Below are 26,043 nucleotides of genomic sequence, written 5' to 3'. Positions count from 1 at the left end.
AGGTATATATGGGGAGAAAAGTAAAACTGGTATATATTTTACGAATAAATATGTTTTTGCACTGCATAGTTCGACGGGATATTATATTATTATACAAGACCATATCCAGGTGCATTGGGAGTGTGTGCTGTAATACACGCATCAGTTCCGAGGATTTTGAAAAAAGACCATAATATATGTTATACCCATATAATGCCCACGGAGCATTCACGTTCAATTGAACCGGCGGTTCGTAGATCTAAGATCTATAGCAGCTGATATATATTGTGTTATTGATACCGTAAAATTATTCTTGTTTTTTTTTTTATTGTTTATATTTATAAAATAAAAATATTTTTATTCTTTTTTAATTATTTCTGATTTAATTCACAAGAAAATATTATTGTGTATTAATTTACGTATTTGATTTAAAAATAAAAATTGTATTTGATCTGCGCCATGTGTGTTATTTATTAACATCATTTGTCAAGGTCAGAGTAAAAAAGTTGATGACAAAAAGGTACAATCAATAAAAGTTTTTGATTAAATATGCTTTTTAAACATTCACTTTCCATTTGTGTCAATATTTTATTTGGATAACTATGAATAACAAACAAAGTATGGGAATTAATAACGAAATGGGAATAATAAAAGTTAAAAATGAATGGAGTAAAGCATGATTAAAAAATTTCAATAATTAGTATTTAATATTCCGTTAACGTTGCAAAATTCGTGAGCAAATTGTTAAAATAATATTCAATTGAATATACATATTTTCTGGGGTAGTATATATACTGAGAGGATTTTTCAAGTTAAATTTGCATGTATAATGAGAGAATGGTAAAGCCACAATTCTCCGATTATCCGAGACCCCTAAAAGGGTTGCAATTCTCGAGGCAGACCGGACATTGATGTCTATATATTATTTAACTTCAGAATCACCACCAAGATTATTAATATGCTGATTAATTCATTGGATTTTTCATCCTTTGCTTTCATTTATTTATTTATGAGTTATGACTTATGTGGGGGTAAATATTTATGTTAGTATTTATAGTTAGGCAATCATTGATAAATCGGTACCACAATTTTTTTTTTTTTTTTTTTTTTTTTTTTTAAGAAATTCAATTAATTATCAATTGACTTATCAGACGAGAAAACTCAAAGATAGTCTAGTAGTAAACTAGAGAAAATTCAATTCAGCGGCGCCACCTCCTGACTACGGATCCGCTCATCTTTATCTACGTGGCGAGAGTTTCATCACTGTAATTCTCCGAAATAAAAATTTCGACATCTATAACAAGTTTTTTTTTTTTTACATACTGGTGTCAACATCAAGTAACCTCAAATATGTAAGTAATCAAACTAGTCAATTAATTTGTAATTAGTGAGCGACTATTAATGGCTTAATTTTTATCTTTTTATCTGTATATTGGTGTCTCACTTTAGAAAATAAAAATTTACTATCAATAATCAAAAAAAAAAATTCTGACTTATGATTATTATCACTCAAAAAAAAAAAAATAAGAAGAAAAAAAATGCGCAATAAATCTTTTAGTTAAATTAGTTTGAATCAATAAATAAATTTATTTTCAAAATTTTAAGGACGCAAAAAAATATTAAATGATAGTAAAATTATGTTTTAAATTTAGATTGAAATTAATAGGCTCTGAAAAAAATTTTTGAACTAATGATTAATTTAATAATTTTAATCATTAAAGGAAAATAAATATTTTTTTTTAGTTATCAGATAGAAAGCGATTATTAAAATAAAAAATTAAAAAAAAATTGAGCAAATGAACATAATAAAAATGAGCGATAAAATCGCATCGTTAAGGCTACATAAAAGGCTGATTAATCTTTAAAAGTATAATAATAAGCATATTAAAATGTGTATAATAAAAGATTTAGTAGTAGGTATTATAATGAACAACAAAATGAAAAAAATAAATAGAACGCAGTCACATATGGTCATTACGTAGAGAGTTATATTAATTCAGCTGGTTCTTGGGGTATAATCTCAATAATCTCTGACTCTTTGACGTACAAACGTACTATACGTGTACATGCAGAACGTGATATAATATCACGAGAAACAAATAGTAATGAGAATAAGCTTCGCATTTACGTACTACGATAATACGATGCATATCATAAAGTCATAATTTCAAAGATATTAATATTATATATGCTATTAATATTTTTTTTGTTTACTTTTTTATTTATTTTTTACGTAAAATAATATTCATACAGATGTTGCAACAAAATACACTTAATAAGCGGCTTAACTTATCATGGGATATGAAATACTAAAGACTGTTATTCTCTCTGCATTTAAATGTATGCGAATTTAATTTACTATAATGAGCACGTGTATTTGTAGCTATTTCATTTCATTCGGCTAATAAAATTATATTTTAATTTCATTTATAAGATGAATTTATGTAAATTTTGCAAGTACGATTAAGATTTTTTTGAATTATTTTAATTGTTAATTCCACTTGAATTTAGTTACTTAATTACATGAAACGTCAACTATTTAACTGTCAAAATAAACAAAAATTGTGTCTTTTATAAAAAATTGAAGTAACCATTGGCATTATTTTGTCTAAACAGATAAAAATGTCATCGGGAATAATAAAACTGGGAAGAACTATCCGCCACTTGGGAATAACTTGTCGCTATGCATCTACCTCAAGGTTAATAAAATATTTATTAGTTTCTAAAAAAACTCTATGGGCTATTAAAAATTTATTTTATTTCTAACTTGATTATATAATTTTATCTGTAGTGCAGATCACGATACGTACGACTTGGTGGTGGTCGGGGGTGGAATAGTCGGATGCGCTACGGCACGCGAAATGCTCGAAAGACATCCTAATATGAAAATAGTTATCGTTGAAAAGGAAAATAAACTGGCGATGCATCAAACTAGCCACAACAGCGGAGTTATTCATGCCGGAATTTATTACACTCCCGGCAGCATCAAAGTAATTATAAAAAATTAATTAATAAAAATAATGGGGAGTAAAAAAAATTTTTTCCAGGCGAAATTATGCGTGGAAGGATTAAGACTGTCTTACGATTATTTTGGCAAGCATAATATTCCGTATAAAAAGGTTGGAAAGCTTATTGTAGCTCAGGATCAAGAGCAGGCTAAGAGGATTGACGATTTATACCAAAGAGGCTTGAAAAACAACGTGCCGGAGCTTAAATTAATTGAAAGAAATGATATTTGCAAATTTGAACCCAAGTGCAAGGTAAAATTTACAAGTTTAATTTTAATAAGAAATTAATCTATATTGTTTAGAGAATAAGCAAAATTTTGTGTCTCTATCTCTAGATATATAATTAAAAAATGACCTTGTATTTTCTGAAATATTGACATTTTTAACGATATAAGCTCATCCCGATGTTACACTCATCAAGACCTTTCATTTAAGTACCCACATCATTTTTTCATATATTTATATGTATTATATATATGTAAATATGAAAAATATATGAAAATGCATGTGGGTACTCAAATGAAAGCTCTTGATCAGTGTAACACTGGGATGAGCTTATATCTTTAAAACCGTCAATATTTAAGAAAGTAGAAATCACTCAGTGATTGCAAGGTTGCTAGTTTTAATAAAATAAATTAATTTTTTTAAGGGAGAAAAAGCATTATGGTCACCGTGGACAGGAATCGTCGACTGGGGAGACGTGTGTCGTTATTTTGCTTCCCAGTTTGAAAAGATGGGTGGCAAAGTTATTTTAAATTACGAAGTTACGGGCTTCGCTGAGAATGCCGAGTCCAAAGACCACAAAAAACTTCTCCCTATTTGTGTGATGTCTAAAAATAAAGTGAGTAATTGATTTTTGAAGCTAGTAGCTCATTTATTTTCATATAAATAAACATAAAAAATATTTGACAGATGATACACACAAAATACGTGCTAACATGCGCGGGGTTACACTCCGATCGGCTGGCAGTGATGACTGGCTGCGACTTGAGTCCCAGAATAATTCCATTCCGCGGTGAATATCTTCTGCTGGATGAAAATAAGAAGCACCTGTGTAAAACAAATATCTATCCAGTGCCAGATCCAAGTCTTCCGTTCCTTGGCGTTCATTTTACTCCAAGAATCAACGGTGACATTTGGCTGGGTCCCAATGCTGTGTTGGCTCTCGCCAGAGAAGGATACAGGTTTGTTATTCTATCGACGTCAATATTATTGTTACCATAATTTTTATTATAATGCAGCTGGACTGACATAAACATAAGAGACTGTATCGAGATGGCCAAATCTCCAGGACTTTACAAACTCTGCTTTCGGTATATCATTCCTGGATGCAAGGAAATAGTTAAGTCGCTCTTTTACTCTCTGGCAGCCAAGGATCTGCAGAAATTCATTCCAGAGCTCACGCGCAATGATATTAAAAAGTACGTATGTTAATTTTAAATTATTTAAATTTAATGTTCTGAAATTTGAGAAATAACAGCAGTTAATTTTTTTTTTTAACTAAATGCGACTTAAAGTTTTTTTTTGGCACTTACATTTTAGAATAACAAGCTTAGTTTTTAAAAATATAAGTCTGTTTTTTTACGCAATCACTTGTGTCATTTTTTTCACATGCTGCCCAGATCAATTAGACTAAAAATATTATTCTTAAAATAATTAAAATTATTAACAGGGGACCTGCAGGTGTGAGAGCCCAAGCAATGGACGACGATGGTAAACTAGTCGACGACTTTGTATTTGATAATGGAGTTGGAAGTATCGGTAGCCGGGTACTTCACTGTCGAAATGCGCCATCACCAGCTGCCACAAGTAGCATGGCCATCGCTAAACATATTTGCAATAAACTAGAAAAAGACTTTAAATTCTAGCATTAATGAATAATTATATAAGGGATAAAAAAAACTGATTTATTTTTTATGAATAAAAAGATAATATATTTTATAAACCAAGTCTTGGATTTAATTTTAAATATAGACTGATTATATGTATATAAAATAATATATACATTTTATTTTACAGATATAATTTTTTTTTACACTACAAGTAATAACTATTCCCAGTTGACTGAAAAAAATTACACTAATTATTCGTTGTATTGACAAAAGTCGGTGATAATTGATTGCGTGCAAAATAATCGCGGATAGTATGAAAATATACTATCTCGCGTTAATCACCAGTAATTGTACTTACATATGTACATTGTACAATATATTTATTTTATAAATATTTACTTATTACTCAAACAACTCTCAGACCTCTGGTAGATATTAATAGCCTCCGCTCAGCAAAATCCCATGCTGCTGTTAAATGGAACAGCATGTTGGTCATAACGACCATGTATTCTGAGAAAGCGAACATTGAGTAAACTGAAATAATAAATGTTTATTGAATATCGGTACTGATAACAGCGGTTGTATAAAATTTTGAGTATAAATACCAAAAGGTTCGCAGTATCGATTGTGTCTCCAGAAGAAATAACAAGCTGATAAAATTGATATGACGTTCAGAAACATCGCTCGAACTTTTAAGACACTTGATTTTGATTCTGAGGGATCTCGAGGGGTACTTCGGCAGTTTTTACATATATAAGTTGCTACCATCATATGCACGAAGGACATTAACAAAAATGTAATGAAAGATAATTTATGGAAAGCTGTAAAAAATTAATATTTAACAATTAACTTGCTTAATTATTAATTTTTAAGCCGGGAAGAAAATTTTTAGATTTGTATTATTAAATTGTAATGAAAAAAAATTTTACATTTAACTATTTTTATAAATTTTAATTTTAATTTTTTTTTTTTTCATGATAAATTTAATCAAATTAGACAATCAATTTTTTATGCTAAGTTTTTGGAGTTTTTAATAGTTTTTTGGTTCTATTAATTTGTATGGTCACATTTGTCCATTAAATTATTTTTAATTGTTCCTATAAGAGCCCTATTATTTTTAAAATTTATTTAAAAAGTACCCAAACTATTTACAGAGTGATTATAAATATAAAAAAATCATTAATCCAAAGTTTTCTTATTCACAATTCGTAAATCTCGACAGTCGTTGCTAGTAAATAAATAAATTTATTGTGAAAAAAAAAAAAAATACCGTAGTTTTGATTAGAAGTCCAGAAGCTCAGTGTAACCAATGAAATATTTTCAACAGCATAACTAAACAGCGCAATATTAACAACTCCTTGCGCCCATCTGTACGTAGTTTGTTGATAATAGTAATAATACATAACAAATATTAAAGCTCTAATAACTGCTTGGATAGCAATAGCTATTTTCCAAACATATCTCTGCGGTTCGTAGTGACCAATAGCCGCTGATATCGACGGCAAAACGTTGTATACCTATAAAATAAATACAACAATTACTAAGAAATTACGCTGGTATTTATTTTATAAATAAATATTTATTTACTTACATTGCAGTGAGTTGAAGTAGCAGCTTCAAAGTTGTAAGTAACAGACCACACAGCACAGAAAATAAATCCGAAAAATGGTAGCGCGACCGTGAACCACGCTAGTTTTTTAAACGGAATGACTATTCGATAACGCGGTGCTTCTTCATCAATCAGCGGAATATAATCCGAATTTAAGCGCATTCTATTCATGATTTTTTACAAATAAAATATTTCTTTTTTTTTTTTTTTTAACAATTAAATATTAAAATTATTTTTTAATAATATCATAAATGAACTTTTTTCTTTTCTAACCTACTCCGAATGAATACCGTGTCGTCATCACATAAATTAATGTCTTATCAGCGGACATTAATGAATTCTTTAATGAAGATTCAGTAAATTGTTGATAACATGACAGCCGATGGACTCATGGTTATCAAGACGAGTTATAAATTAAAGTAAATAAACTTTTAATACTTTTAATAATCACAGACAAAAAAAAATGTACACAAGTGTTTGACTCAATAATTTACAGTAATTTTTTTTATGTAACATTAACTATGATTGAACTTATTGATTGAGGTTAAATTGACAACCACAAATATTTATTAGAATATTAAAGATTACTCTTAAATAATCTTAGCACAATTTACTGAGTTATTTTAAAGCATTAAAAATATTTATTATTATTTAAATATAACAAACTTAAGCTCATTGCACTTTTGACGGACTTTTATATGGGTTACCGATGACATAAACATTTAACTCGTCTTAAAACTAAAAAAGAGTATGGAAATCATTTTAAAATGTGTTAATTTTATTTTTCACATTAAATTATCCATTATAAATTATTTTTAAAATTTTTAATCACAAAAATAAAATGTATTTTTTATTTATCAAATTATTTCTTGACACTGAAGAGCGATCAGCTGATATTTTGGAGTTTAAATGTCAAAGTGCTGCCCTCTAGGAAAATAAAATTATATTAACAGCTGACAAGGAAAATTTCAATGTTTAAAAAGTAATTTTTAATTGAATCACTAGATGGCAGTACTTATTCGTCGAAATTCGAGCAATCAGCTGATTGCTAAAATTCTGTTTGAGTTTTTGTGGAGACAAACGTTTTTATGCGTTTAGTGTTAAATTTTATAAAACTTGCATATTTATTTATATAATTTATTATTATATATTTATAAAAAGTGTGTGAAAATTTTTTAAGTTTAATATTTTACTCAAATAATTATAATTTGTGTAAATAAATGTCTTTGAGGTTATGCGTGTTGTTTACTAAAATTTAATTGTAAATTAAAGACAATTTAAAAATAAAAATAGTCGACTTTTTTTCAAAAAAATGTAAGTAATTAAATGTGATATTTTTTATGACGCTGAAGTTAGCAGACACTTGACAATCTTTTGATTTTGCTTGAAAAATAATGAAAATTAACTTGGCAGATAGTTGATAATTTTAAGAATTTTAGTAACAAATAAATTATGGCAAAAAAAAAATTGACATCTAGAAATTTAAAAAAATTACAAATGCAATTTTTTGGAGCAAATTTGTTTGTTAAAAAAAATTATGACAACTTACTTTAATTTCATTGAAAAATAAACTAGGCATAGAAAATTATTTATAAAAATTTAATTTATAATTTTTCAGAGCTTTTAAAAATGAAATTTTTCAATAAATTTTTCTTGCTATAATTTGTTTGTTGAAAAAATTCTAAAAATGATCAAATGTCTCTTAATTTCAGTATCATTATTTTTTAAAATAAAAAAAAAAACTTCCGCTCCAAATTAATTAGCCTTGACATTTAAATAAATAAATAAACAAAAAGAAAATTAGATTGTAAATAATACACTGTATGTCACATTATTTTGGTACACATATAAGTAAATAACTCGAGTTAATGCATTCTTATTTACGACCCACGTGTGGTTTAATTTTTTTTTAATTTAGGAATTTTGTTTCTATTCTTGCGACATTTTAAAAGTGTATTTAGACTTTTTATTACTTTTTTAAATGTTTTTCGAACAATTAAAGAGCCGAAATAAATAACAGCATTGCATTATTGCTGTAGATGTTTTTGTATTTATATAAAAGTGGACTATAGTATCAGCTGAATGAAAATTGGAGTAAGTTAATTGCATTTTGAGATCATAAACTATCAGTTTATTTTGGTACTCACAAAAAAAGTACACAGAATTTTTTTCAATAATCAATGAAAATATTAAACACTGTCCTCTATTTTTCATTCATAAATTCAGCTTTTGTTTTATTAATTCAATAACTCTGAAGTAATTTAACAATGTCCTATTTTTATTTATAAAACAAAAATCCTCTAATAGATTTAAAAATTTTTTCTCAATCCGTCACTCAACGAACCCTCAGATTTCTTATAAATTTATCAAAAATATGTCAACTTAGAGCTTGACGATCTACGAGCTCTTTGACCTCGCATGTCTAATAAATCAAACGTTTTTTTTACGATCAATTTAAAAAAAACTGATTTTTAATCCACGAAGACGTTCTATTGAGATTAACGAATGATGGAATCTCTAAACCAATCAGTCAAAAGTTAAATTTAATTTAAAAAAAGTTAGATTTTGCAATAATTTCTTGAACCATTTATCCAATTAATCTTAAAATTTAATAAGTTCCAGCAATTATATCTTTAATTTTTTACTGTCACAATTTTTTTCAGGGCCACTGACTTTGAAAACTGTATTAATAAGTAATAGCCGTTGAAATAAATATTTTTTCGCATTTAAATTAATCAATTATTCAATTTTAGTATATTCAAATATCAGAATTATTTTTGAATATTCATTATTTGCCATCGCTCTAAAAATAACGCTTCTTATCTATCACAAGCGTGACGTATACATACAATAAAATCTAAAATATTGAAAAAATATATTTTAATATTTTTTATCAGGCTGCAAAAATTAAATATCAAACTTTTTTATTCTTTAATAGTCGTGAGCTTTTTTTTTCTGAACCAGTTCAATCGCGATTTTACGTAATAAAAATTTTCTGCATCTTTATTTTCTCGTAAAATTTTACTAGAAAATTTTAACTGCAATGTAAAAAGCAAGTCATTTAAATCAAATAGTCGCAATGTGAGCTTATGTCGCATTTATACGAGCCCTAGTGCGAATGTCATGTAACGCGATCCTTAACGTAAACTTTGTAAATTCAGGAATGTCGCTTTGACCTTTACTACAAGTGCCGATACGTTTTTTTTGTGAAGTTTGCGATAAATTTTCGAATTAAAAAAAAAAAAATGGAAAATTAACAAAAAAATTGAAATTATTTATTTTCTACTTCATTATAAAAATTATTAAATCCTTACCTGACAGATGTGGTGATAAACATACAGTCAAGGTTGAGCAGAGAGTAGGGAATTAAATTTTCATGACAAGTACTGAAACATAAAAAAAACATTATTTTTCAATTTACTAGGGAATAATTTTCCTGTTAAATAAATAACAAATCATACTCATTTTTTTCCGTCATTCATCATAAATATTAAATTTGATTAATAATAACCACGTAGCTTATTATACAAACAGGTTTTAAATAAATTGAATAGCTGCGTGCTCATAAATGCTATAAATAATATTGATATTTATTTATCATGTCATCAAAACAACAATTAAAAATCCTGACTAAGTAAAAAGTTTTTAATGGAAAGTAGCTAATTATAAATTAAAAATTACAAATTAGAGTAAGTAGTTAAGAAGGTAAAACATAATTGGACTATGAAAGAAGAAATGTAAAATAAAATCTCGTAGAAAAAGAAAAAATCTGACTAATTCAATAAAAATGACCAGTTACACTCGCCGTTAAACTTACTGAACGACTTGAGTTGTTAAACTAGTGTTTTATTGGGAAAATCTTGGCTCTTAAGACATATTTATTGTTCACGAGCAAGTAACTCCTGATTCTTAATAAACGTTTGTGAGACGCTTGGCGCCTCTCCTCTATATATCCACGATAATATCATTGGCAAATCGGGAAGCTCTTACATCTTACTCTTGCGTTTAACTATTCATGTACTGTATGCAGTGTAATCTGATGTAATATAATATGTGGAGAGAAGAGGCGTTATTAAATATTACTCCCGAGTGAGCTATTACACTTGCTAAGTGCCAAAGCACTTTTTTATTGGCTTTGTCATCTTTATAGCGTTTTTTTTTTTTTATTTTTTAAAATAAACGTCGGTAGGCATAATAGTCACATCCAGATGAAATATGTTGACAATACGTGAAAAAGTACCGGAATTACGTTTGGCAGGCTTCATGTGCTTGCTTGTTAGTATAGACGCAATGCGTCGACCCCACTTCTATTTCACTCTATGCCAGGAAACTCCGCAATGGAATAAGACAAATAAGATTAAAGGAATATTACGTGACACAGTAGTCGGAGATTTTTTTTTCTAATACCGATTAAATTTATAGACAATGAAAAAATTTTTTTTCACAATTAAAGAAAATTGAAAATTTTTTTTTTAATTCTCTCCGAATTAAATTGTTACTTTTTATTGTTTTTAGAAGCGAAGCTTATAGAAATAGATTATTGATGTCTATAATTCACTTGAGAAACCAGTTCGACAAATATATCTGTTTATTAAACTGTCAGATGTCTTTTTCACATGACAGTCCATTTAAACCCGTATACATCGATTATACATGAATTATTTATATGAGAAAATAATATTTCATTTTATCCTGACAAGTGTGAATAAAAAAATTATTGTTTTCTTATACATGGCAATATTTTACAGAGTAACATTTATAATGTAACCTAATGGATTTTATAAACATGAGAAAATCTGTCCCTCACTAGATTTCACGCCGTACCTGTCGTTATTATAACTGTATGTATGCTTATATATGTCCACTGAGCACTGAGCATGGATATATATGTCTCGTGATGCGGATAGGCGAGCAAACTAAATATTGGATTAGCAATGCAAGTATTGTTACAGCAGTTCTACGCGAAATGTAGTTTTGAATTTTTTTTTTGGACCTCTTGCGCTGAGTCACTTTACAATTCAAACTTTTTTGATGTTTAAACTATTAGTTTCAGGTTTTTTTAGCTTCAAAAAATTTTATTCACGATAAAATTACTTATGTATACTCTCAATTTTATTTTATGTATCGTAGTTTTCTAAGAAAATTTAAATTCAAAGCTTATGCATGATATCGTGAATAATATTCACTGAAAAAAAAAAATGGGTTATAAAAATTTAGTCATTATGAAAGAAAGAAATATAAAGTTTCATATTTTATTTGAGAAAATTATTGTTTTATAACTTTTATTATTTTTGAGATACTTTTCGATCCAAATAAAGAATAAATCGATGTATTTATTCTTTTTCAAGTTTACTTAGTATATAATCGAGTTATTTTTTCCTTTTTATTTTTATTTATTCAAAATAATAAACAAATAAATGGAAATGATGATAAGTAGACAAGTTTTATAATAGAAAATAATAAAGACTTTTAAACATAACAAGAAAATGTTTATTAAGTAATAAAGCCTGGTCACTTAATCATTCTCATGTTCAATGAACAGGACATAGATCACCATTAATCGTTGGTTCTTCTGTCATATGACAGACGAAAAAAGTCCGAGAAAAAGTTCCTCAATTTCCTGGATGTCAACTCAGGAACCTTTTTCACCATTCTTCCCACTAAATGCATCTTTTGTCAATCCATTAATCGATTAATACACTTCAAATCGAAAATCAATAGCTCAATACTCGGCTATCAAGCGTCTGGACGAGAAAAAATATGATATCATAAATCATACCCTCATTTTTCCGTTATTATGATGACTATAAAATAAAATCGAATGGACATTAGAGTAATAAAAAAAATTACCGAAACAATAACAAGGAAAGTTTATTTATAAAATGAGAAACATAATATTTGTTATTACGAGGGTTGACGACACAGGTTGATCTGTACATTTAAAAAGCAAATAAATGAAACTGACAGATGACATAAATATATAGATGTAAATACCAATACCAGTAATATATGTATGCACCTACAACACGAAGAGATGGTAGAGGTTTTAGCGCAATCGCAGAAGCATCTTAACACCGGTGTATCCGCGTGGCGCGCGAGTTAGAAGTTACATTAGCTTAGTGCTTTTAGTCTTTCATTTATCTCAGTACATTTCCTACATACGCTGTTCATTCATTCTTATTTTGTGGCTGTTATCATACTTCATACATGTTTCGCTCGTGACCACAAAATGGATAAATACAATAAAATTAAATCCGGTGTAAACAGTTAAGCAGTTTAAGCTGAGCTTTAAACAAATCTAAAGCTCACTAACAACATTGTTAAAATCCAAGTTGTCTTCTGTCGTTAAGTTTCTGCAAATATTTTTGTTGTTGTGTATAATTTGATAAAATGTGGAAACTAAATCCTATTATGCGACTTCAACATGGGTTTCTTCAATCGATATAAACAAAAGAGTGCAAGCAAACAAGTGACTAGTTTTAAACTCCGAAAATACGAAACATGAGAACTAGTAAATAATTTTATCGGGAAAGATAATAGAACAAAACAAATGTAATAATGGCATCGAAAAAATCAGGATTAAAAAAAACGGAAGACATTAATGAAGAAATAAAAAAGACAACGATGGCGCAAAGAAGGTGGAGATTATTAGCGCGAGCATTAACTCACTCGTCAGATCAATTAAATCCAGCAGAAGAAGAAATCTCAGTCCGTCGTTTCACCTCATTCGGATTGGTTAATCCAACTTTATTAGAAAATGCACCAGTTGATCCGGAGTCATCCTGGTACGAGTACAGTTGTGTAATTGAAAACGAACTGTTCATTACTCAAGTACGACGAATCAACAAGACCTTCACGGCAAATGAGCTTATTGGCTTTAATAACACCGGTAACGTGTGTGTATGGCCGTCTGAAGAGTGTTTGGCTTATTATTTATTGAACAATCAGAATATTTGCCGCGATAAAATTGTATTGGAGTTGGGAGGTGGTATGAGTTGTCTTGCGGGTGTATTTGTTGCCAAATATTGTGGACCCGCTGGTGTAACACTTACTGACGGCAACGTCACTAGTGTAGACAACGTAAGGTGTATCATTGCCAGAAACAACATGGAAGACTTTGTAAAATGCGGTGTGGTGCAGTGGGCCAGAGCAGCTGCTGCACTTAGACAATCTGCCAACGGCAATCGAGTTCAGGTACATCCATACATCCATCCATACATATATATGAATTGTTTTTCTCTGCATTGTAATTTTGTTGGCACTAAACTATCAGGAGTTTACAATTTACCAGAGTTTTATTTTATTTTTTCATTTCTAACAACAAACTTAGATATTCTAATAAATTTAAAATAATTGCCGTGGACTTGAGTTCTTTCGACATCGTTGCAACATAATTTCTAACATAATGCTAACTAACATGATTGATATTATAAAAACAGAAACCAACTGGATTACAGAAGCCTAGTGTGTAATCTTTAAAGCTCTAATGTCAATAAGACCTTTAAATCTTTCTTGTATTTTTGGTTGTTATTTTTTAGACAACATGGTGTTCGGAAAGTGGCGACGATTCACGTAGAACAGAGGGCCTGTACGATGTGATTCTCAGCGCAGATTGTTTATTTTTCGATGACGTGCGACTTGATCTCATTGAAACAATTTACGGTTGGCTTGCAGACGATGGAATTGCACTGATGATGGCACCTAAGCGCGGTACAACATTCCAGAAATTCGCTGAAGCGGCAGTCAAACGCGGATTCTTAGCAAGACAGATAGAATTGTACGATAGTCAAGTATGGTCAAGACATCTCGAGCTATTACAGCATAATCATGAATACTCAGCCGATCTTCACTATCCTATTTTACTTGAGCTTACTAAACAAAGAAATCCATCCGCCAGTTGAGAATTTTTTTGGAGAATATTTGTTAAAGTTTTTTGTTTATTTCATTGTTATCGATTTAATTAAAAAAAAAATCATGATCTCTATTAACGTTAGATAAAAATTAGTTGAATAAAATATTTAAGTAGTTATTTTTTGGCAAAATGTCAACTTTACGTCTTCATTAATCTACTTTCGTTTAATCTTGCCAAATTTTATAATAAAACATATCTTAATCCTCCTTTTTGTAATTTACGTTGAATAATTATTCAAATTCTTTTCTTTTGTTAAAAAATAAATTCAAAAGTGTGATTAAAAGGAATGAACATATATATATTTATTAAAATATAGCGAATGACTTTTATCACAAGGTTTTATCTTATCTTTAAAGTTTTGAAAACTATTTTCAAAGCTAAGCTGAAGTAAATGTATTCTGTATATAAAATGTATGACTGTGATATTATAATTATGCTTTAAAATAAAAAATTTATTTTATTTCTGAATAAATAATTATTTTATTTAGAATTAAAGTTAAAAATTTATAAACTTTTTCGAAGTAAATGTAAATATTTATATCTGATTCAAAAAATGAATTCTTGAAATGCAGATAAAAATAAAAATTCTAGAACGGATAAGAGTTGATACGCAAAGAGAATAAAGTTAAAGATTTATTTTAAATGTTAAATAACTTGAAATCGAGCGTACTATTCAGAGTTCAGTGCAATATATTGTGAGTTTTAGTTTAGTTATGGAGGATTTAGTGAATCGATATTACCTTAACTTTTTTTTTTTTGTTAAAAATATTTTATTTATTTTATCTGATTGATAATAAATTATTAAAGTTATTGAGCTTAAATATTGGATGATTTTAATGTAAATGGTTGTTTGTAACGTGAAAAGATAAAAGATTGTAATTTATTCAGCAGAGTAACTAAGTATTTTGTGTAGGGGATGTGGGTTTAACTCATGTTCTAATGACGATGAAACTAAGTAACAAGAGAAGCCTAATAATTAAGACCCTAGCTTGTATGCTTTTACTGTGTATCGTGTATACTTTGTATAGCTCCCACGAAGGACCAATCTAGTTAATACTAGTCAATTATTCTAATTATTTATTATGTTAATTAATTCAGATATATTTGTCATTGTTATTTATTGAGATGTATAAATTTTACTGTTTTAAATAATTAATGTATCGTTAAAAATAATAAATTATTTTCAATTTATCTCTTTTTCATTAACTCTCATGTCTTTTAAAGGTCTTGCTCTACATTAGAAAATTTATTTTTCTCAACTATTAATCTGCTGAAAAATAATTTACAAATTTATTTTTTTACGAAAAGTTTAATTTTCTTTTTTTTTTTTTTTACCACGCTGAGAATAAAATTAAGATTTAAAAAATAATAATAGTATAATGTCCGTCGAGGGTACATACATAAATAAAACTGTCGACACCTGCATCGGTTCGCGCTCGTGGATAATCATTAATCAATTTACCTCAAGTGTAATAGCCTCAGCTCGTCTAAATCTACTTGATAGAAAATTATAAATTTTGTTTACAATTTAAACTCAGTGTCCTGGTTTTAGTTAAACACTTTATAAATTACACTTTGAAATCAATTAATTTTAATGGCTCGCCGTTTACGTCAATCTTATTAAATTACTAACTATATTCTTGCCCTTACAGAAGTCAGTTTAACGATCATTTTTCACGAAAATAAAATCCTACTTTTTTGCTTTTAAATTAAATCAAGAAAAATCGTTTTTTTTTTTTTTTTTTTTTTTTTTTTTTTTTTTTTAGAATAACGAAAATAATCAACGGTACATTTAATAGATGAATTTTATGTATGAGAAGGGAAGAAAAAAATTTTTCTACGATTAAATTTAAAGCCTTTCCTAAAACGGTCTACACTTGAAGACACGACTGGCAACGTGGTGGAAAGCTTTTGTGACTTGAATTACACAAGTAATAGTATACACTGTGGTATATATAGTCTCTCCAGCATCTTCAGCGCAGCTACCGTTTATACCAAAAAAATAACCGGGTTGAAAATTCAAATTTTATGAAGATTGAAGATTTTTATTGAAGTGTTTGGTCTAAAAGTCAACTCGTAAAGTCTCTGTGTTTAACAATCCACTGCCAAAAAGCGCCTCAGCTGTTTTTACGTAAACAAATTTAAAACGGCCTCTTTATAGTCCCATTTAATGTTGATTTACTAAATTAAAAAAAATAGATAAAATGAAACATAACAGCCATAAAACAAAGGCTTAATTTATTGAAGATGTTTGCTATAAATTTAAGAGAAATCAACGAGCTACTCTATGGCAGAGTATGAGCATTTACCATTTGGATGCGCACGTACATATGTTTTGTGTATATTTGTGTTTCAGTATGTTGTGACTGCTTAGTGAACTGTCCGGTTTCGCAAATGAATACTGTGTGATGTAGGGCCAACTAAGTTTATTTCTGTAACTCGTATTTCCTGTCGTATATCAATCATTGGGACGCGTGCATTAGTTTTAATTAGTTTCTGACCCACTGCGACACGCAAACGATTCATGTACGAAATTCTAATTTTACATTGACATTGAATATGCCTAATGATAATGTAATTAATGAAATTCTCGAGAGAATTCTGTTATTACGTATATTAATGGATAAAAACATAAAAATGCTAGAGTTGATGTCGTAATCGAGGATATTTTTTTATTATTATAATAGAAACATTTAATGTTTGTTCGTATTAAAGGAAAATGAAATTACTTAAAATATGGAACTTTTTGTTGAACAAACCCGGAGCTAAGGAAGTATGCATATTAGGGAAAAGCAAAACATGATATCTCTTGCAAGCGCTCGGGGCAAATCAAAACATTATTGGTGAACAAAAAAATTTTTTTTTATGAGTATGTTTACCTACAATGCAACTTCATTTTACCCTGTTCAATAATTTATGACAAATCTAACGAAAAATCGATAAAAAAATATAAAACCAAAAAGCTTAGTAGGAGAAACTTTATCTTGTTTATATTGGGAACTAAAAAGCTTTCTTACAGGTCTAAAGATATATTTGACAGTTCTTGATTCAAGAATCGTTTGTTCTTTTTAGAAGAAAATATTTGACGTGAAAAAGCTGCTTCTGATCTAAAACTAATTTCAAAATATGTTTCTTGATCAAATTCATTTGTCTTTTTATTTTACCTAACTTTTTTATTTTATTAATTTGTAATTAAAAATTTTCACTCCAAGTCTTTATCATTATTTAGTATTAAATAATAAATTTATATATTTTTCAACAGCTTAAAAATAATCTAATTAGTTAAATGAGCAACTACTCAAACTTTTACTGAACTTTGCCGAAAAAACTCTTATCTAGGCTTTAAAAAATTCAGAAGATCCTTGACATCTCAAGCCTTTCAGTTTCCGACTCCTTTTCAATATTTAACAGCATAATTAAATAAATAGCTGTGTGTATAATTTTGCACAGTAGAAATATTAATAATTATCTGTGAAAAATCCCATACTACACTAACAAGAACGAAACTTGCGTAATTGTATAAAGAAAACTAATTTAATCGAATTCGGACTCAATTCAAAAACAATTAAGTTGATAATCGAAAAACAGAAGACTTTCATATCTCTACATGATCATATAACGAGATCAATTGAAATTGGAATAGCAACAGGACGTTGAAAAGAGCGGAAATGAAAAAGTAGATGAAATAATAAAAGGAGTGCCAGTGAATTATCTCCAATAATAACAACAACAATATTAGCAGGAGTCACTTTCTCACGAGTTGAGATCGCATACACTATTAATAAAGGTTTTGGATAGAAACTAAAAAAAAAATGAAACAAATTATTACACGAGTCATTTACAATGGAATTAAAAAAAAAGTTAAATGTAAATTAACTAGAGAACGTGCGGCACGTGCAAATGACTACGGTTTACAACGCTTGTATAGTCATATAAGATCTAAAAGAGAGTAAGAGCATTCTGTTGAGCGATAAATTCCAAATGTGAGATTCAATTAACTTTAACCAATACACTTGAGCTGTTTTACTACATTGTACGTACGATTATTATAACTAGACGGAATATTTCTGAATTGCAAAGCTCATTGCGGGCCAGGAATGCGGGTATCTCGATAAATATTTCGTTGAATAATCATTATTGTTGTCTTTACACGTATTTGTTGTGTCTCGTTTGAAAATATATCATTTTGAAGGGAGTATTCAAAATTTTCTACCGTGAATATGTTATAAGAATTTTTAAAGCTGAAAGGAAGTAATTATTCCTATGACTGACGTCATTTGATTTGAATGACACGGTAAAATTTAATTAGTAATGGCAAATGTTGCAATTAGATATTAATCCAGACAGAATTTCAGATTTAGTTAGAAGAGCCAGCTTATAAATAATTAGTTTACGAGAAATAGAATAGACTAATGATATGGCGGATAATAATTATTAAATAGACAGCAAACTGCTTCTATAAGTCTATTTAAACATGATTTAGAGTTGGATTACGAGTACGAAATCGTTTGCATTATAAACGCAAATGTTCGCACTAAACCATTTCGCTCTAAAGTATACAAACAAACTGCAAGTTCACTGACAGTAATAAAACCCAATCGAATAATGTATAATGCTTACTGCACACATGTCTAAAATATATAGAGTGTGTGCTACGCTACAACACCTAAATAGACATCTTGAGCGTTATGCAAGGACGTGATAGATCGAATATTGATTGCCATGCAATTTTCGTAATTTTCAGCTCCAGTAGATTGATGAGCTACAAATTATATTCTCATCCATGTAAATTTTATTACACCCTGGCAATTTGCACAATTAATTTCAAATAAATGGAAGCTTTATTATTATTTTTTTTGTCGTTAATTAACGCATGATAATACTTTTATTTATTATTTTATAAATAAATCAATTTGTATTTTTATTCAAATTTGATTGTATCACGTAATAATCTGTGTATAGAAATACAAAAGCTGGTGAGTCTATTCAGAATGTGAATGACGTGAATAATGACAATTATTAACTCCATTCATACCGACGAATAAATTATACTTATATTTAGCTTTTTTCATAGAGGGAAAATTGAATAAAAAAATAAAATCACTATTAATTTGATAAATTGAAATTGAATTGTAAACGTGCTGAAAATCTTTGCAAATCACAGATATTCAAACATCGCGCTCTATTAATAATGTCATCTATTTATAGAGACACTGCTATAAATACCCAGTAGATCAGGCTGCACCAAACCGTCTAGACCACTAACGATGCATCATCTTCGTGATCAATGACAGTATTTTTGTTTGTTCTCTACAACTTTTCAGAATTACAAGTTTTTTTGTTTTATTTTTATTCAATTAAAAATAGGAACTTTGTTTGTTTTATTTTATTTCAATTTGAAATAGAGTGAGAATCACTTCTATTGTAATTGTTTACTTTTTATATACACTGAACGTAGAGGAAACCTGTTGCTGTCGGTTATCAGCTACTGAATAGCAGATATTGCTTTCATCCGTAACCTTTTAAAAACTCACGAGCAACTTTTTTATTTATACATCATGCAATCTTCGGTAAATGTTTTTTTTTTTTTTTCTTCGAATAAAAAACTTTTTTTGCTAAAATTTACAGCGGAAATAACAACTATAAAATGAAGTTAAATAAACTTGAGTTTCTTCATAGTAATCCAATTTTTCTCCGTAAGTTTTCTAGCCAGTAACAATAAATTTATTATTGACGGATTATCTTTTACTGTAATTCTGATTAAACTCCCGGAAATTTTTTTGTGGCTGGTTAATAATGTAATGTAATTTTTTTAGACATTCGCTTCAACTGTATTTAATATTTTAGAGTATAAAATAAAAACTAATCGAAAAGATTAGTAAAAATAAAAATTTTTAAGCAGTCTCAACAACTAAAAAATAACTTTGATAAAGATTGTACTTAAATTTTTCTATAAAAATTTTTCATAAATTCCCGGGAGTCTTTGATTTCCAATACACAATAAAAGTAACTATTTCATAATTAAATTCTTCTCTTACATTATTTTTCCCTTAAAAAAAAATTGAAATTTATATCAAAAACTTTTTAAAACACTACTCGATAACTTCTATAACCTACTTTCAGATTGAAAATGAATAATTTAATTCAATTAGTTGCATAAATACCAAGTTTTAAATAAATAAAAAAAAAAAAAAACAACTTACAATTATTTATGAACTGAAATAACGGTTGTCTTCATTCCGAAAATTGATATTAGAGCAAAGCATATTACGAAAATAACAAGCTTATGTAGCAGTTAACGGAGTCGACAAGCGACACAAGTAGATGAATACTAGCTATAGCCAGGCGCACGATGTTCTGTGTTCTCTCGTCCTAATGGTGTCTTTATGGTATATTACCATAATATCATAAAGGTTGTTTCATGAATTACTCAGCTAGACAAATAACAAAATTACATTGTGAAGAACAAATGAAAAATGGCAGATATAATAATGACAGATCCTAAAATACCTACTTCACATTTGCATACGGTACACTTATCCCAGATTATATTACCTAAACATATGTAGCATATATCCTTTTTCTCTTGTGACAGAGGGTCGCTAAATAAAGCATTCAATTCTGGTTGTTGGAGTCAGTTCACAAAATCTCGAAAGACTAGTCAACAAAACAACAATAATAACCACGAAATATGAGCTTTGGAGCTGACTAAAAGTGTTTTTGCGGTTGAAGGATAATGATAAATGATATCTTTAAAAATAATACAAATAAAAACAGAAATACTCTGTATTAATACAATAATGTAATATAACTATGTTTGCCTTGTCATATTATTATGACACTATTATTCCATTTTCTTCCTACTTAATGATGTAATTAACTCGTTGACATTAGTTGCAATGAATACCACATTATGAATAAATATATTACTAAATGCATTGCGGTTACGTCATAAAGGATTTACTTGTATTAAACCTTCTAATTACGTCGGCGTTGTATAATTTAATTACTCACTGTCCTTTGAATTAATAATTTTATTTTCATCGTAAATTATATTTTTGAAAAAAAAATTTCTATGATAGAAAAGATATTTTTTTCGTTTCGAGATTGTACAATTGTATCTTTTAATGACACGCAATGACTCGAGAAGGTTAAGGTAATGTGAACAATGTTATTGATATCTACCATCGGTATTTATTATCATCAGACACGTGCGGCAATTATTAATAATTAAAAGGCGTACCATTAAGACTAATGCAAGAAGGACACTTTTTTTTTTTATAACATAATCAGAATCAGAAAATAAAAGTTTTTATCAACATCAACATGGTACGGGAGCTAAAAGTTTCCTAATGGAATTTCGTTATCGATACGGAGAGTTTAATTCAATTTGTTATAAATTAAAAACAGTAATTAAGGGAAATAAATTGTACCGCCGCTTGGAATAAAAGCTGCTTTGATCGTCGGTTGAAGCTTTTAAACATGTAAATTTAAATTTTTAGTTACTTTGACGTTATGCTTAATAAAAAAAATTTTCAATTATCATTGAAAATATTTTTCTTTAATTTAGCGGGGACTAATTACAAAAATACAGATAAAATTTAATTCTTGATAGTATAAAAAATATCAAAATTTATGAAGTATAATAGATACAAAATCGATTTGTTATTGAAAAATTTACATAACTGATAAAAATTTTTCGTGAGCAGATACACCAGCTGTTACAATTTAATAGTATCCGTATAAATCTCAGTACTTATGATTCTTAATTTAATACAATATTGCTTGTAGGGAAGAATTTTCCGACTGTTGAAAAAAAGCCTACTAAGCCTACCTGCACGTAATTCTCTCGCTTTGTTTTATTTTCGTGAGTAGAAGCAATACAATTTACACCTCCAATACCTTAAGTGAAACTTTTTACAACATAGCGATACTATCGACACATGCTCATTTTATCTAGACTATTTTTAAAACTGCAAACTACTTTTCATTGCATTGGTGTGATCTATCGATACAGACTTCAGAGATGTAGTACAACCGTAAACGTGTTAGGATTCTAATACACATCTATTTATATTATGGCACATAAATAGAGAAGAGTATCAGAAATACACTACTGAGTGTCTTTCCGGTAACGACTCGAGGGATGTAAAAGCAAACATTTGAGAGCGGAAGTGCATACAGTAATACACTCGTATAATACATTCAATTTCACCTACTCTACTTTTGTTTGTCCTCAGGGCGGACTATTGGCAATCTCAAGGTCGGAAATTCTGCGACTTCTGCAAGTGTTGGATCGCTGACAATAGAGCAAGCATTGACTTCCATGAAAATGGTAAAAAACACAAGGAAAATGTCAGCAAGAGAGTTAAAGAGATATACAAGAACAGCACCAAGCAAGCCAAAATCCAGAAGAAATTTGAAAGCGATATTGAAAATATGGAAAAGGTGAGTTGACTAATTTTTTATTTTATTATTATTTTTTTTTTTTTTTTTGTGGATAACATCATAATAAATTCATGAGAATCATTAACATACTTCTTGATAATAAATCAAATTTTTCCTCTCAATTTTATCAAAAAAAAATTTTTTAATTTGGCTAATTACTTTTAATGATTGTAGTCCACGCAAATGATAAACATAAGTAATTTATTTGAAGAATATTTCGTTAATGAAAGGTCACTTTTATATTTGAACTCTGAATAATAAATAATGTATTTATGCCGAGCGTACAAAAAGTAGAGGATCTATTTGTGTTATTTACCGAGAACAATATTTGCTATAGAAATCCAAATAGTTACAATCTGAAAAGACCATTTGTATGAATACTCTGTAAACAGTTTCGGTTGTTAAATTTTATTTTTATTTTTACTGTCTTTTATTGTGAGAATATCATAAATATATTATGAATTTTTTTAGTCACATTCTAGATGTATTAAGTCGAAAATGATTTTCAATTTCACGCAATTTTTCAGGCCGCTATGGCAGCTTACGTTAAAGATGTCGAAGGAAACACGGTTGACATAACAGCGCAGGAAATAATGAAGAATAAGCGCAACAGAATTGACAAACCTATCGTAAGTTGATTCAGAATAGTTTAAAAAATTTCATGAAAACACAAATAAAAGTTGTGAATTTCAGATAACGAGTCCTAATCAAGTCCCCGAGGTATTACCAGTAACAAATCCAAGGCATAAATCCAGTAAAAATGTGAGTTTTTATCAAATGTTTACTTTCAATCATTCTATTTTTATTCAATAAAGAAATCTTTCATTTCTTTCAATTTAACTCTCTAACAATTAATCCATTTTATTGATGAAAAAAAGTAAAAAGTAATTTAATTTCAGCTCCCAGCAGATGTTGATTTTTGTGATCCTACCACATTTCACCGGGCTCGTGTCCCTCAGCAGCCAAAAAACATGTCAAGTGGAAGTGGTAGCGGTGAGAATAAACCCCAGGGGAAAAATAAATCCAATCGGGAAAAGCGGAAGGGAAAAAAAGGTCAAGAGGATGATGTTAAGAAAAAGAGTTTCCAGAAAATCTGGTATGAAGCACGCAGCCCCGAAGGATACACTTACTACTGGCACGTCGAAACGAATGGTAAATAAAAATAAATTTATCAATAAATATAAATTACATCCAGTCTCTTTATTCGCTCCCGTAGTGAAGAATAATTTTAAAGAATCTTTCTTGGGCATGTCTAATTTAAATTATAATTTATTTAATTTTATCTTCTCCGTTGATTTTTAGAGACATCTTGGGAGCCTCCGGAGGAAGGTTTTATGACAATTGCCGAGCAAGAAGAAGAAGCTAGAGAGCGGGCGATTCAGACTGAATTGCTTCAGCAAATTGATCAGGAGGAAGCGCAGGAAAAAGCTGAGGCGTTAGAAGAGCAACGCGCTAATGCTGAACGCGAAAAATACAAGGCGTTGAGGTTGCAGAAGGCCACGGAAACTACTGAGACTGGCGAGGTTAAAGAGGAGAAAGAAGAGATACCTTACCGAAGAGATTACAGTGTTCCGGATAGAGTCGATCCCTACGGGCCGTGGACGATTGTTGAAATAAAGTAAATATATATTTGCTCGCTTGTTATTTTTTTCCAAGGCTATAGTAAAAATTAAACATAAATTGCATTTATTTTTTTAGGCCTCCTAAAGTTGTTGACTTGCAATTACCTGCGAAAAAAGTTATACAAGTAGTAACGCCGGTAGTCAAGGAAACCCGGGCACCTCAAAGAACGTTTGAGGAAAAAAAAGTTACGAGGATCTCTACTGGAGACAGTGATGAAGAAAAAGCTCCTACGACGTTTAAGAAAAGGAAATTCGGAAATAAAAATGTCCGGAAACGATTAGACGACGATTAATGATTGTTTATGTGTATATAAAGTTTTTATAAATAATTAAATTATCGTTTAAATAAAATAAGTTTTCGCAGGAAAAATTTAATTTATGTAAATTTAATTAAATGGCTAAAGTTTGTTTACTTTTGTTGTAAGAGATTTAAAATATAAATTATAATTGTATAATTAATTTTTTTCAATTAAAAAAAATGCTGAAATTTGTTGAAAAATTACTCGTTTTAGGAACAAAAGTACAATTATTGTACAAAGATAAAATAAATAAATTAATCTGCTGATTAAAGGAATAATTTATTCAAAAATTTTAAGTCTGTAGGACTTATGCTAATTATTTAATTTTTTCAGCTCCAAAATCATGTCAATTTAATAAAACTTTATTATTTTCTGCATTTTTTAAATTAATAAATTTGTTTTTTTTTTTCTTTTTAATTTAATTGTAATAAAACTCTAAACAATTAAAAAATGTCTGTCAAATTCAGTACCATTTATAATTTTATAAAATCTAAATTAAAATTCATTAAAAATATCATTTTTTTAAGAATAATTCTCTAAATAATTATTAAATATTATTTTCTGTTTTTTTATTGAAAAAAATTCATGAAAATTAAGTTGGCCGACATCTAAAAATTTTAAGAATTTTTTTTTAATGGAAAAATTATTACAAAAAATTAAAAAAAAAATTTTTATTTGTAAAAAACTTAAAAAACTATAAGTGTAATTTTTTAAAAATATTTTTTAGTTCTAATTTAATAAATTAAAAATAATCAAAAAATTAAAAACGTCGGTTAACTTTATTATTATAAAAAATTCAACGAGAATAAAAATAACAATAATTAAAAATTTGAATTTACTCACTCTTGCCGCCATTTTAGCCGCCCCGAGAGTATAGCTGTTGTTGATTTACAAATAAATTGCTCACAAAAATAAACACCACTCACAAAACTAAAACATCACTACTCAATAATCATAACAATAATTAATATGTAATTATAATTTTAATAAAATTTAAATAATTTAATTTATATGTATAATTTTAATAACACTAACCGACACTGAACTTAACATTATCTATTTTACACTTTTTACTCACTTACGCGCGCGATTTAATCATTCAATATATTTAATTAGTTTTTAAAATTATTTAAAACAAAAAACATAATTAAAAACGAGCAATAAATTGAATTATTTTAATGAAAACCGATGAGAGAAACAAGAACTGCGACGTTTACGCGGGAGCCGACTAGTACTAGAAGCTTCTGGCTTATGCGCACCGAAAATAATGGCTACTGCGCATTTCTTTTCCAACGGTCGTTTTAAGGTGCGCCGGCGCTATTAAAACTCGAAAG

The 26,043-nt window shown here is 28.6% G+C and overlaps 4 protein-coding genes across 5 annotated transcripts; 3 read left to right on the top strand and 1 right to left on the bottom strand.

The window, feature by feature from the left end:
• Positions 1-1,276: 1,276 nt before the first annotated feature.
• On the top strand, positions 1,277-4,936 carry L2hgdh (L-2-hydroxyglutarate dehydrogenase). 2 transcript variants are annotated; one of them, XM_074246013.1, is made up of 8 exons: positions 1,277-1,331; positions 2,596-2,678; positions 2,771-2,969; positions 3,027-3,239; positions 3,637-3,828; positions 3,900-4,171; positions 4,229-4,408; positions 4,660-4,936. In XM_074246013.1, the coding sequence occupies exons 2-8, from the start codon at positions 2,602-2,604 to the stop codon at positions 4,853-4,855; spliced, it is 1,329 nt and encodes a 442-aa protein (XP_074102114.1). In that variant the 5' UTR covers positions 1,277-1,331; positions 2,596-2,601; the 3' UTR covers positions 4,856-4,936. The 2 variants fall into 2 exon arrangements, with proteins under 2 accessions (XP_074102114.1, XP_074102115.1); XM_074246014.1 differs by having other exon boundaries at positions 1,310-1,331; positions 2,776-2,969.
• Positions 4,894-7,297, bottom strand: LOC141529475 (post-GPI attachment to proteins factor 2). Its single transcript, XM_074246016.1, has 4 exons — positions 6,411-7,297; positions 6,090-6,336; positions 5,425-5,640; positions 4,894-5,353 (listed from the first exon to the last, which is right to left on the bottom strand). The coding sequence occupies exons 1-4, from the start codon at positions 6,597-6,599 to the stop codon at positions 5,226-5,228; spliced, it is 780 nt and encodes a 259-aa protein (XP_074102117.1). The 5' UTR covers positions 6,600-7,297; the 3' UTR covers positions 4,894-5,225.
• Positions 7,298-7,481: 184 nt separating this feature from the next.
• LOC141529474 (uncharacterized) lies at positions 7,482-24,969 on the top strand. Its single transcript, XM_074246015.1, has 7 exons — positions 7,482-7,742; positions 22,581-22,788; positions 23,316-23,417; positions 23,482-23,550; positions 23,688-23,940; positions 24,091-24,406; positions 24,487-24,969. Coding segments are annotated over exons 1-7 (1,167 nt in total). The 5' UTR covers positions 7,482-7,740; the 3' UTR covers positions 24,704-24,969.
• On the top strand, positions 12,395-15,536 carry LOC141529359 (calmodulin-lysine N-methyltransferase). The gene is made up of 2 exons (XM_074245862.1): positions 12,395-13,622; positions 13,967-15,536. The coding sequence occupies exons 1-2, from the start codon at positions 12,987-12,989 to the stop codon at positions 14,327-14,329; spliced, it is 999 nt and encodes a 332-aa protein (XP_074101963.1). The 5' UTR covers positions 12,395-12,986; the 3' UTR covers positions 14,330-15,536.
• Positions 24,970-26,043: the final 1,074 nt, after the last annotated feature.

The sequence above is a fragment of the Cotesia typhae genome, unplaced genomic scaffold (genome assembly GCF_013202065.1).
Source record: "Cotesia typhae breed Kobodo isofemale line unplaced genomic scaffold, CoteBio_Ctyphae contig_48, whole genome shotgun sequence".
Lineage (NCBI taxonomy): Eukaryota > Metazoa > Arthropoda > Insecta > Hymenoptera > Braconidae > Cotesia > Cotesia typhae.
Note: the sequence above shows the minus strand (reverse complement) of the source record. Positions and strands in the feature narration are given on the sequence as shown.